Source organism: Copidosoma floridanum, unplaced genomic scaffold (genome assembly GCF_036245765.1).
Source record: "Copidosoma floridanum isolate Cflo_tuat_1 unplaced genomic scaffold, Cflo_Japanese_pri ptg000025l, whole genome shotgun sequence".
Classification (NCBI taxonomy): domain Eukaryota; kingdom Metazoa; phylum Arthropoda; class Insecta; order Hymenoptera; family Encyrtidae; genus Copidosoma; species Copidosoma floridanum.
Genome location: NW_028321902.1, coordinates 3,783,058 through 3,796,719, shown reverse-complemented (window position 1 = coordinate 3,796,719; position 13,662 = coordinate 3,783,058). Strand labels below are relative to the sequence as shown.

Genomic DNA, 13,662 nt, shown 5'->3' with positions numbered 1-13,662 from the left:
TAAAAAATTGTGCAATATTTTGCAAAGAATAAAGTGTAATTTTAAGTATTACGCAAAACTTTTTCAGATACGTTTTTATGTGTGATAACAAGTATAGTAATCCAAATAACACTTCTAGCACAAACAAAAATCTTTACACACTTCTACGAAAAATTGCATGTCAAATTATTTAAATAAACGAATGGAGGAAACAATGAAGCAATGATCAAACAGTAATTTAGTTTTTTCTGACCAAATAAATATAGTTCGTACACTCAAACATTCTTGCCAAGCAAACGCAATTTACTTTCCACGCGTGTGAGTCAGCATGTGCTTCGTAAGATTACTAGAAACGGAAAAACTTTTTTCACACACCGAGCACTTGTAGGGCTTCACCCCCATGTGGATCCTCATGTGCTTTATAAGATTGCTCCTGCCAACGAATGACCTTAGGCAAATGGCACACTCGCCATAAGGTATGCCCGTGTGTACGCGCATGTGCCTCGTGAGGGTACTTTTTAGCCTAAAAGATTTTGGACAATCCGAGCACTGGAAGGGCTTCTCCCCAGAGTGGGTCGTCATGTGCGTCCTAAGACATCTTTGGCTACTAAATGGCTTGTCGCAGACGAAGCACTGACAAAGGGCCGCATCGGCGCAGTGGAAGCGCATGTGAGTCTTGAGATGGAACTTGCGACCAAATGACTTCGAACAATCGGAGCACTTGTAGGGCTTCTCCTTCGCGTGAGTCTTCTTGTGCCTCCTCAAATTGCTCGGGTCGAAAAATGTCTCTCCACAAATGTCACAGCGACCATAAGGCAAGCCCGTGTGGACGCCCACGTGAATTTCGAGCTGGATCTTCTGTCTGAAAGACTCCGGACAATCCGAGCACTTGTAGGGCTTCTCCCCCGTGTGGACCCTCATGTGCCTCTTTAGGTTGCTGGGATTGACAAATGACTTTTGGCACACGGAACAGTGGCTGTAAGTTTGTTCGGTGTGAACGCGCGCGTGTCTCATGAGGTGGAACTTACACCCGAAGGTTCTCGAACACTCCGAACACTGGAAGGATTTCTCCTCCCGGTGGGTACGCACGTGTGTTTTGAGGCCGCCGGAGGTGGTGTAGCTTTTTTGGCACACCGAGCACCTGTAGGGCTTCTCCCCAGTGTGGGTCCTCATGTGTTTCTTGAGGTTGCTCGTGTCGGTGAATTGCTTTCGGCAGATGGTGCAGTGGCTACGTGGTATGCCGGTATGGATGCGCATGTGGGTCGTGAGGGTGCACTTTTGCCTGAACTTCAGGGGGCACAGCGAGCACTCGTAGGGCTTCTCCCCAGTGTGGATTCGCATGTGGTTCACGAGGTTGTTCTTTTTGCCGAACCTCGTATCACAGACCGTGCAAGCAAAGGGCTTTTCGTCCGAGTGGATGACCATCGTGTGGTTCTTGAGATTTTCCTTTTTACCAAAAGCTCGTGGGCACATCGAACAACGGAAGGGCTTCTCCCCCGTGTGGGTCAGTACGTGGCTTTTGAGATAAGCTAGACGAGCAAATTTTTGCGAGCACAGCATGCACTCGAAGGTTTTTTCCCTCATGTGGGTGCTCGTGTGCTTCTTTAGCATGCTCTTGCTGACAAAGGCTTTCCAACACACCGAACAATAGAAGGGATTGTTGTCCGAGTGGCTAAGTTGGTGCCTCGTGAAAATTGCGAGGCTGATGAAAAAGTCTCCACACACATCGCAGAGAATTGAACTTCCTTCGGTGCTGTTCTCGTGGTTTGAATCTTGTTTGTCGTCCTCAAACATGTTGGTTTATGTAACGGACGAGCAGACGTATTTACCTTCGATTAACCGATAGTTGCTTTGTCGTTGATTTTTCACACATTGGGTTTCACGGAAACTTCAGCCTCAATCGATTTCCTGTAAAAAAGAAAAAAAAAACGAAAAAATAGTTATAGATTACTACATCAGGTATTTTGTTTTGTAATCACTATTTTTTTTTTTTTTTTTTTTTTTTTTTTTGCTGCTTTACGTGCTGTAGGATTTTTTTCTGCCAGGATTAATTTTTTATGATGGATTTGTAAAGATACATGTGTCATGTAGTGAATATTATAGTAAATTCATGTGAAATTAATCGTAATATCTAGCGTTATCTACGATTGTTCATTCGAATTAATGGAAAATGATCATCTTCGACTGATTCAAAATTGTTGCCAATTAATTGTCACAAAGCTTCCTCCTCCATATTTTTTTATTTGCTTATTTTATACATTTCACATTTATTTATATACACACAAATACATTGGGGTATTTTAGTTTACGTATTACACTAATAATTCGATTTATAATGTTATAAAGTTTTTCTTCTTTTAGAGAGCTAAAGTGAGGGCCCAAAGTATTAATCAGGCTTGTGTCATGGGCATAAAGTAATTAAAAATTTTTTTAATCACCAAAATCAAAAGTATTTTCAGTGCACTCAAAATTAAAATTTTGATAAATGGTAAAATATAGTTTTATGTATACCATATAGACTACTATACACATACTTAATTTTACATTCTTGCATTTTAATATTTTATACAAGTTACCTAAACTATTATTCATTTATATTTACTTATTCTTGTTTTATCGATTAATTTATTTGTTTTCATATCATAATTTATTCTTAGTTGACACAGCATACATCCATTATATTTTTAACTGCCAGTTCTATAAATGAATAAATAAAAATAATAATAAAATTTTTATATATATATATAATATTATGCGTTGTATATTTATAAAACAGATGCTGCTCCTGGAACCATTTAAAAAAAAGTTAAAAAATAATTGTTCTACACAAAGGTAAAATTTAAGAATTTCAGTTAACAATGGCTGAATCGTATCTTAAGAAGGAAAATATCGTTGAATAAAATATTTTATTCCAAAAATAAACGTTAAGTGCATGAATTGATGCTACGATCATTCTTTATTTAAAAAAAATATAACTAAACTATAATTTCATTAAACTATCTTCGGCGAGGATAAAAAAATAAAGTGTAAAATACAAATGACGGTACTAAGCAAAAATGTATAAGATAAATGTTTTACAATTTTTTTTTCTTCAGTATATTGTTTCAAGTTACTTATCTACTGTAACCTCTGCAATGGAATGTAGGTTAGGTCGATTATGTGTGAAATATATTATATTTTACGCGTTTTTTTACACGAAGAATCAATAATGTTTTGTTAAATAGATACATTTTTTTGATATTCTTCAATAAACACTTACCTGTACTTAAAAATCTGTATACTGGCAGATTTTGAGATATATTTGTAATTTGGTATTTATTTATTGAAATCAAGAATTTTGAAATAATGAAATATAATCTTATTTCAAATAATTATTCTAGTAAATACTTTTGTGATACTAAAACAAACTTTCTTTCAGTGTACAGTAGCTCAAAGACACATACACACACACTGTAATTTAGAGTTATGTTTCCTATTTTTAATACAATGCACAGAAACTCGAAGAATATTTTTACGTGCACTTATACAGTTAAATAGTCAAAAAGCTACTGATTTTACAGTGACTTAGGGGACTTGGGCAATGCAGCGGGAATGCTAAATACGTTAATAGTTTAGTAATGAGTACTTGATGAGTGTGTACAGTCAATACGTGTTGTGATGATTACATATTAATTTACTTCGTTAGCGGGAACTAAATTTTCTTTGACAGAAATATGACTGGTAAGTGAGAGTTGGAGTGTGCTAACATTCCTAACATAAAAGAATTTAAAAAATAAACAAAAAATGCCTCTTGTGACATTTTGTTATATTATTAGTAATAAATTTAATTATTTTTCCATTACTTGGATCAATGTTTTTCCAGAAGAAACTACAAAATAATTCTTTCAACTCTTTCGTTCCACATTTTCCTTGAATTATTATATTTGTTCTATGAAAAAAAAAAATTCATGTAAAATTGCACTTGGCATCTAAAATTAAGTTGCCTTCTTTTACGATCCACGCTATTTTTAGTGAGAATTAGCTTTATCTTCTCCAAAACTTAAATTTTCGATAATCTTTTTTTTTTTTTTTTTTTTTTTTTTTTTTTCCTTTTAGCTATCACTTTTTTCATATCGGCGGCACGTGTAATTTTTATTTTTTATTCCGCTCCAAAGACACAAGTAATCTTTCGGGAGTTTCATGGTTTACGCAACGCCTGGGCAATTATCCCACGTATTATGTCACACCCAAAAAGACCGAGTATAAAAAGATTGCCCTAATCTCTGGTGATCGGAATTGCACGCGCACCCTACGCGTTGTTACAACCCCCAAAAAGCTCGAAAATCAACCATCTCCAGCGAAAATGTCCAAAGTCGCGGTGGCAGTCCTCGCGCTCTCGCTCGTCCAACCGTTCGCGGAATCGGCGGAGACACTGAATTACCGCAGGTACATACCGCACCCGGACCGCGACCTCACCATAAGCTACGACTTCGGGGCCATCTCCTACGCGCTGTGCAAACGCTCCGGCGACAGGACGTGCCAAGTGACCCTCGAGACCCTGACCTCGGGGCGCGCGAAATCTTGCACCGTTCCGTTGTCGTTCGGAGGCGCGAGGAAGTACTTGGTGCAACAGGTCGGCGACGACGAGGTGGTCCTCGTGTGGAAACAGTCGGAGGTCGAGCACCCGAGGCGTCGCCGGGGGTTTTCGGGGCTCCTGAAGTACCGCACGGAGCACTTTAGGGTGAGCGTGGTGAGGATGTCGGACTGCGACGTCAAAGAGACGGGCGTCAGTGCCGAGGAGGTTGACGACGACGTCGTCGATACTGTCCGTTATCTCCACGCTGACCTTCAAATCCGGGACTTGAACGTTTTGTCGCGCGGCAATGGGTCCTTTATCTTGCTCCTTCGCAACAGGGAGCTCTGCGGCGAGGACTCGAGGTGCGGTCTGACTTACGACTCCAAGACGCGGAGGTTCGATCTTGCAAATGGTAAACGGCCAAACGTTTAATTCATTACCAAATACTTATTAGCCAGATTTCAAAAATTACGAAAAATTTGTCGTGGTACCACCCCTAAAATAGGTAACTAACCCGATTGCCGCGGTTTTTTATGCACTGAGAGAGAAAAAATAATGAAAATTACAGAGAAATTTCGGTAGAAAATTACCATTCTGCACAGTAAATCGGCTTCAATCTGCCAAAATAGGGAAAAAATTATTATTTTTAATGGTAAAGATTATTGTTTTAACAATTAAAATTGTAGTTTGAATGGTTAAAATTATGGTTAGAACAGTAACAATTTTTATACTGGAAATTAAAATTTATCAGTCGATCTTTTTAAGATTTTTTGTTCCAGCATGGTAATTTTCACTGTTCTAACCATAATTGTAACTATATTTAAACTGTAATTTTTACTGTTACAACAATAATAACTTTTACTGTTAAAAATGATAATTTTTTTTGTTTTTTGCCAGTTTGCATCCAATTTACTATGCGGAGTAATAATTTTTGTTAGAATTTCTCTATTTTTATTATTTTTATTCCCTCTCAGTGTAAAATTCGATACAATACTTCCAAACCCGAAAGACACTCTGATTTGTAATGTTGAAATTTTTTGCTTCATTACGTGCACGTATATGTGCGCACAACATGGCGCCTAAATATTATACACACGTCTCGTTGATAGCTTTAGCGGTGGTATAGTTTTTCTCAATTGCTGGAACTTTGCTGTTTGTTGCGCGCACGTAATCACTCCTCCCTCCCTTCCCCTTCGCATCACTTAGTCGATTTTAATTGTCGCTTTCCTCGTCTGCTGTTGTACGTGTGGGAGCTTTTTTCATTTTTTTTTTTTTTTCATAATAACGAGCAGTTGAAACGAGTTGGCTCGGTGATTTCGGTGTCACTTCTGAATTACGATAATTGTTCAATTCGCTCATATATGCGTGTGTACGTAGCTCAGTCAAACTTTAGACTGTGTAAGTTGCTGCTGTTCTTTGGAAAATTTTCTACTTTTCGATAACACGACGTATATAATGACTTTAGTCGTTAGTCCAACGTTGCCAAGAAGCACCACTTCGAAATTGTCTACTATACGTGCACAGCACCAGCCATTAATATGCCATTAACATTTTTTGGCTTACTCTGGACAGGCACAGAAATCACCTCATCTATTGTAGTGTCAGTAACATTTGAGCATTAAATTGTACACGTCGACGTTTTTTGAAATAGGTAAAATTTAAACATTTTCTTTGAATTTCTGTAGTATTATATATAAGATTGCGCACTTACATAAAGATTTAAGTACATTTTTGAGTATTTGAAATAAATTATCGAGCAAAAAATTTGATACAACGATAATTTTTTTACTCGATGATTGAAAATCTGTGTTCGAAAAAAAAAAATAGTTTTGTTTAACAGTTTCGAAAAGTTGTTTCGTTTATAAAACGTGTATATATTCGTCGTAAAAAAAGCACGAAAATTTTTTTTGCATATTTTTAAAACACGATCGTTGCAATCTGATACATTTGTTTCATGAACACGTTTCATTTTTTAAGACATAAATTAAGTAGTAAAAAAAAGTTGTTGTCTGCATTTACACGTAAGAATGACAATAACGTTTTCATGGCACTATACAAATACTTGAATCGAATATTCGTCACTATTCAGTTAAAAATTACTCGGAATTATATTTTTTGTTTCCTTTTGTAAATTTTAAATTGGCTTGGTTGTTATTCGAGTTGATGAACTAATTAAAAAAAAAGTTTCACAGTTTTTCTGGTGCATCAAAGAGAAATTTCGTTCATTCATTCAACTCATTGTGTTACTAAATACATAAATATTTTGGATGAAAAATCAAAAACATCGTTAAGAACCTGTCGATGAATGTCAACCAGTTAAAAGAAATGTCATCATTCACGTTCATATTATTCTTACATTGAATTTCCAAAATATTCGTAGCTCGTGTACAGTATTTATTAACAAAAAAAAACACAACACGGAATTCCCGGTGAATACCAAGAACAAGTGCTACCTCAAACCCGTACGAGAGTCACTTTTAATATTTCACCGTAGATTGATTCACATAAAACCGCATTTTGCAACCTAATTTTACAATACCACACTACAAGAAGTAATTACAACACGGAAAAATAAGTAAACGCGTGGTTATTAAAATTATTTTTTCCCCCTTATTTTTTCTTACAGAAGTAACTTCTTGAACAAATGTGGCTCCCATTCCTCAACACACTGTAACATTATTATTGTTGTTGTGAAAACTATATATACCATTGAGTGAGTGGCTCGTTCAACGTTCCATTAAAAGCGTACCATTCGTACCAACATGTTCGAGGACGAAAAACGGGATTCCAACAGCACCGGGGAAAGCTCGATTCTCTGCGAGGTGTGTGGCAAAGTTTTCGTCACCCTCGCACTTTTCACGAGGCACCGTCTAGTCCACACGGGCGAAAAACCCTTCGAGTGCTCGTATTGTTCCCAGGCGTTTAGGCACAAAACCACCCTCGTGTCGCACATGAGGACCCACACGGGGGAGAAGCCCTACAAGTGCTCGAGTTGCCCGGAATCCTTCAGACACAGGCACCACTTCACGAACCACGTGCGCGTCCACACCGGGATCGCTAGTGCCCACTGTCACATCTGCCAAAAGTCATTTATCAGCTCCAGTGATTACAAAGTGCACATGCGCATCCATACCGGGGAGCGTCCCTACGCTTGCTCGACGTGTCGAAAAACCTTCACCTTTTTTGGCAACCTGGAAAAGCACGCGCGGACCCACACTGGGGAGAGACCCTTTGGGTGCTCGTTGTGCCAAAAGTCGTTTAATCAGAAAAACCACCTCACGAGACACATGCGTGTACACATCGGCATAGTTTGTAGCCAGTGTTCCTTTTGCCAAAAGCAATTTACCGATCAGAGCAATTTTAAACGGCACTTGAGGACCCACACTGGGGAGAAGCCCTACAAGTGCTTGGGGTGTCAAAAAAGTTACACCACCTCCAGTAGCCTGGCGAAGCACGTTCGTAAATTTCACAATACACGCTGATTGTATTGGGAAACATTTACTTTTTATATGACATCTTTATACAATTGTTAAGTAGAAGAGGCAGGATTTATCTCGTTAGGTTAAATTATTTCGCGTTTAAAGTAAACTCGTGATTAGTACAACAGTGTTATACTTGTCATGCATAAAGTCTGTAACTACGATATTACCTATATTTTTTATTAAGTGTTGGTAAGAATATACAGTTACGAAATTTCATTAATAAATGATAAAGTAATTAAGTAATTTATATCATATAATATTATTGTTTACTCTTGTTAATTTTCTAAACATCATCGGATGATGAAGATATTACGGAAGTTACTTCGTGCTTAATCCATATTGTAGGGCACAAAAAAATTGTTACTTTAATGAATGTGGAAAAGACGATGAATAGTTTAGTCAACATGTATAAATTTTACATGTTACATATATATTGTTCAATTCGTTGAAACTTTATTATCACTTTTATTGGTGAATAAAAAAATTATTACATGTGCAAACTGTCTTTATAAGACTACGTCAATGAAACAAATATCAGCCAACTGTTTCAAAACTGAAAAATTTTGTTATAATTGATTTAGATTTTTGTGGTACTACGCAAAATAAGACCTTTTAAAAAATTATAACAAAAAAGGGCTCTTACATATTTATATTGTGTTAAAATTCTTTACAAATTAACAATCGATTTTGAAATAATTTAATTTACTATTTCAAAATTCTTATGTGTTATTAAAAAAATAAAAAACCCGGATTCGGAAAAGGACGTGGCTATGATTTTATAATTTCCACTCGACAGTCATATAAACTGATTGTCAATAATTTTATTAGATTTAATTATGTTTATTTTATGTGTATGGTTACTGAAAAAAATCATATAACATAATTTAATAAATATTTATTTTTACTTTAATCGTACGTCAAGTTTCTTTTTTTGTTCTCACTGAATTTATATATTTTTTTTAATCTAACTTTATTAAAACATGATTTTTTTTAAAGACTTGTGTATCTACACTCTGAGAAAAATTAATTTAACTGTGCTAGAATGGTAATCTGGTGTCATTCCGTCGTTTAGGGATTTTTCACTTTGGCCAACTTAGTTTTTATCATCCCGGACGGTAATTTCTATTGTACAAACAGTAAAAATCACTGTACTTACAACAAAAATTACTGTTCTAATCATTAAAAACTTGTTTGGAAAATAAAAAGTCTCTAGACGACCGAACAGTACCAGATTACCATTCTAGCACAGTAATTTTTTTTATTTTTTTCTATCAATGCAGCAAAATTGACTTTACTGAGTTAAATAATTTCATTTTATTATTACTGTAGTACCGTAAATAATTGGATTTTCATGAAATTTTAGAAACTGAACAGTTTTAATGTCATCATGATTTAGTTAAAATTTTTTAGAGTTACGGTATTTTAGAAAAAGTTATGATACTTTTGTTTCTATACATGAAAACAGAGTTTGTGAAAAATTACCTATTTAAGATAATTAAAACGGATCACATTGAAACTTTACTTTCTATTTGTTGCAGGTTCTTAAAAGTCTAAGGAATTTTCAAATCCTTAAACTGTTCTGCAAATAATGAATTTAAGATAATGTTATTTTTTTATTAATACAAACAGTAGTTTTTGTTTAATCTTAAAAAATAAGCACTTCTATGTTTAAGCTATAAAGGTTATAATTTCTTTGTCAAAACTTGGTATAGTTTGTAAAATTTTATTGATATCGAAACGGTTATGAAGGTACTAACAGCATTTACTACCCAAAGTTCAATAAAATTTATAGTACCCAGAAAACTTAGGAAACCTGGAAATCTCAGAAAATTAATTTTATCTCGGAAAAATCTGAGGATCTCAGGGAATTTTTAAAGCTACTTAGAATTTTAAAAAATTTTTTTCCTATAAAAATTATATGTAATACGTCCAAAATTTCTCCACATGTGCTAATACTTGAATTAAATTTGAGTACACTTTTATCGAATTCAATGTCAATGCAAACGTTTGCGTGACCTATACAGTAGATAAGAAAAAATATTATCGAGTGATAAATACTTTTAAATTCATACTGTTTTTTATGTAACAGATTACTCATGTTAAATGGTTATATATTAGAATGAACAGTTGAGCTAGAAAGTCTATATAAATCTCAAAATATCATTAAATAAATCCATCAGATGAAAATATTCTTTCAAACGCAAACAAAAAAATTGTTCATGCACCTAAAAAAGGATCGAAAAATTAAATGATATTTTATGTATATATATTATATATATAAGGTATTCAAAAATTTAAGAATGACATTTGCACTACATTAAAAATTTTTTAAAATTATTTTTTAATTATTTATTTATAAATTTGTATATTCCTTTGATTTATCTTTCACGTTTTTTAATAAAAATCTTGCACAGAGACATTTGTAAAGTCTCAGAAAAATTAGTCGATTCTAATACATTACTTTCTTTTGCAGCTTAAAAAAATTAAAAGAGAATTAAAAGAAATTATTTTGTATAAAATTTGTAGGGAATTAATATGTTTGTTAAAAATATTGGTTGAAATAATTAATATTTACGACGATACTTGATAAACTAATAAGTTACAATGTAATCAAATGAAGTGAAAAATCTTTAAATAAATTGGAAAATTTAGGTAAAGTAAAAAAAATCCGAAAAATATGGAAAAAAGCAAAAAAAAATTGTATTTTAAACTTATATTGAAATTAAATTTTTTGTTTTTTGTGTACCATATGTTTGATATATTTAGTTTATGAAAAAATATCTTGTTAAAAGAAAATTTCTCCTAGATGACAATTTATTGGCAATTAAAAAAAATCTCAATAGCTAGTCATTTTTTCATTCAAAAACTTCTAGAATTTTTAAAATTAAACTCCAGAAAGCCTGGAAATTACATGGAATTTTTTCTAGTAGTAGCGTTTGATATTCTATAAATAATTTAATTCAGTTGATCCATCTTTGTTTTGGATACTCGTATTATTTAAGCAAAAAAATTTTTCCATTATTATTAAAAAAAAAAAAAAGATTAAAAAAAATTTTTTCTTTCTATCTCATTTATTTTAAATTAAAAAAAAAAAAAAAAAAAAAAACGTTACTTAAAAATTCAATAAGATAAAAAAGTAAACTCAACAATCCGCGTTACCAAATACTTATATAATTTTTTTCGGTATCTGCATGAACAAGACAGACTTTATACAAATTTTGACGTTAAAGGCTTTCTTACATAATAATTTCACCCAATAACCCAATACACGCAACACATTACATATAAAAACTATTTTACCGGGACTTATAAACTTACGAAGCCACAGAATGGTAATTTTTTAAGCTATGGTACCACAATGTATATATGTATGATTAATACAAGTATCAAAAAATGCCAGCGATACTTATTTTTACAACACTTGCATGACAGTATTTAGCTGAAATAATATTCCAATGGTATAAGCATATATTATATACTTTCGGCAGGTATATCCCTACCAGTGTCTCACCGAGCCACAGCGGAGGTGGCCCCCGTGCGATCGATCCTAGACTCAACGATCAAAGCTTACCTGGTCAGAAGCACCTTCTTCGACGACAGCTCCTTGAAACTCGTCAGTCCCGCGGGTAAGGTCTTGTACGACAATCCGTACTCCCTATCGGTGTCGACTCACGGGGTATCCAGCGAGCGTGAAAACTTTGGCGTCTGCCAGCACAAGAGGCACACGGCCAGGCTCAACTGTTTGCTGTTCGATTGCGAGGGCAAGGCCAAAGTGAGGACCGTGGTGCCGTTGAACTCGACAGACGTGGACTACGTGAGGATGATCAACACCGGTGACGGTGGTTTTTGGGTGTTGGTCGCGTATGGCGAGGAAAAGCAGGGGATGACGCTCGTTAGGGTCGACTCGGACGGTAAGGTCGGCGAAGTGCGGACGGACGAGAGTCCCCGCTGCTCGCACGGCACGTGGTCGGACGGTGTTATCTTTTTTGAAAAGGAAGGCTATGGCTATTGTTATTACTATGTGTGCGCGGGGCTGGCGTCTCCGTATCAGGTTGAGGTTGATGAGGATGCTTTTCAATTTTCGAGCAAGTGCTCTTCACACGAGAACGATGTTCATCACTAGTAAGCGTGGGATAACATATTTTTTTTTTTTTCTATCTAAATACGTGGCTTTGAAGAAGGTTTATAAAGTTACTGGGATGATAAAGCCTACTTTAAAAAAAAAAGTTCCTGTGATTGATTAAGTACTGCTTGGCGACTAGTCTAATTATAAGTATATTTTCATCGTGTGATCTGTACCGCCAGCCGATATAGGTTTACGATTGCTTATGACTTGTTGTAGGTAACGCGTGGGATAACTTACCGACTCGTAAGTTTAAGTGTGTTACCGAAACATGGCAAGTGATTTTCTGTAGGTATACACTCACCGTACCTTAATTAATTCGCAAATCGCGAAGTTTGAAGTCTTAAATTTTTTATGACAAATAAACATAAAATATGATTTTAACATTGTTCAATAGTAGTTAATATGTTAGTTGTTTATCGTTATATTTTTATTTTACAGTTATGGTTGTTCCTCGTGTTTTAATACGATAAATTACTTCAAGAATTCAAACTTCGTGGTTTACGAATCAAGGTATGGTGAGTGTACAAATGCACATGATATTGAACGCGTGAATGTTCACGAAAACGATACCCAGATGAAATAGTCCAAAAAAAAAAGGATTTTTCAGGGTAAACATCAAGGTCGATTAAGTTATTCATAGAGAGTTAAAATATGTAAATAATTAAACGATAACATAGTACAACGGACTATTTTTTCTTCTACTCGCCTCTTCAATTACTTTTATTTTATTTGTAATGTTATGTGATCAACGAGTAAAATAATGACCTGAAAAAGTTGAAGTGATACACTTTTGAAAAATATCTTACAGTGAATTGTGACAAGCTCAAATTTTTTTACAACAATCTCTTTTTCCCAAAAATCATGTACCTATAAATATATTATACGCTTATTACCAATTAAATACACAACAAAAGCTCGATAGTTGCGACAAAAAAAAATAGATAATCCGCATAAACGTTACTCTACACACGTATTCTTTTATTTTGTCTCTGTCAAGTGCATTGGAAAACTTTTATAAATAACTGCATATATACGTAGGTATGCATCAAGAGGATAAAGAGAGCGTCGACAGCGAAATGAAGCGGAAAAAGGCATTTGAGCGATTACGCGTTTATCTCCCTCTCTCCCCGTTTATCCCCGCCGATGGGTGCCTCTAAGCGTCGCACCGAAAAAGTAAGACTCGATTTAAACCTCACAAATGCCTACCGGAAATCAACCATTTACCCACTACAGACACATATACATCCATCCACGTATGAAAATGCATTATTCGCCATATACGCTATATATAACTTATACGAGCAAATTGAATTTGACGCGCGCAACCCATTGTGCGTCGTCGTTGTCGTTTGTGGAGTCGCGCGATTTTGAATATATATACATGTATAATTTAATTCGTTGCGCACTTTCACTCCTTTTAGTCCCGCAGAGCCTGGCAGAGCAAACTGATGGTGCACTGCAGCGGCTCATTTCTGGGTTTCACACTCCCCCGGGAGCCCCAATATTACGGTGCAGTTTAC

The 13,662-nt window shown here is 35.0% G+C and overlaps 2 protein-coding genes across 2 annotated transcripts; one reads left to right on the top strand and one right to left on the bottom strand.

Annotated features, from left to right (window-relative positions):
* Window positions 1–177: 177 nt before the first annotated feature.
* LOC106640355 (uncharacterized) lies at window positions 178–11,893 on the bottom strand. The gene is made up of 2 exons (XM_014354355.2): window positions 11,588–11,893; window positions 178–1,887 (listed from the first exon to the last, which is right to left on the bottom strand). The coding sequence occupies exon 2, from the start codon at window positions 1,771–1,773 to the stop codon at window positions 283–285; it is 1,491 nt and encodes a 496-aa protein (XP_014209841.2). The 5' UTR covers window positions 1,774–1,887; window positions 11,588–11,893; the 3' UTR covers window positions 178–282.
* LOC149373936 (uncharacterized) lies at window positions 6,040–8,175 on the top strand. Its single transcript, XM_089595270.1, has 2 exons — window positions 6,040–6,185; window positions 7,161–8,175. Exon 2 carries the CDS (start codon window positions 7,297–7,299, stop codon window positions 8,014–8,016), a length of 720 nt encoding a protein of 239 aa, XP_089451396.1. The 5' UTR covers window positions 6,040–6,185; window positions 7,161–7,296; the 3' UTR covers window positions 8,017–8,175.
* Window positions 11,894–13,662: the final 1,769 nt, after the last annotated feature.

Excerpts from the sequence above, each read along its gene's own strand:
- LOC106640355 (XM_014354355.2), bottom strand. The coding sequence starts at position 1,773 with ATGTTTGAGGACGACAAACAAGATTCAAACCACGAGAACAGCACCGAA.
- LOC149373936 (XM_089595270.1), top strand. The coding sequence starts at position 7,297 with ATGTTCGAGGACGAAAAACGGGATTCCAACAGCACCGGGGAAAGCTCG.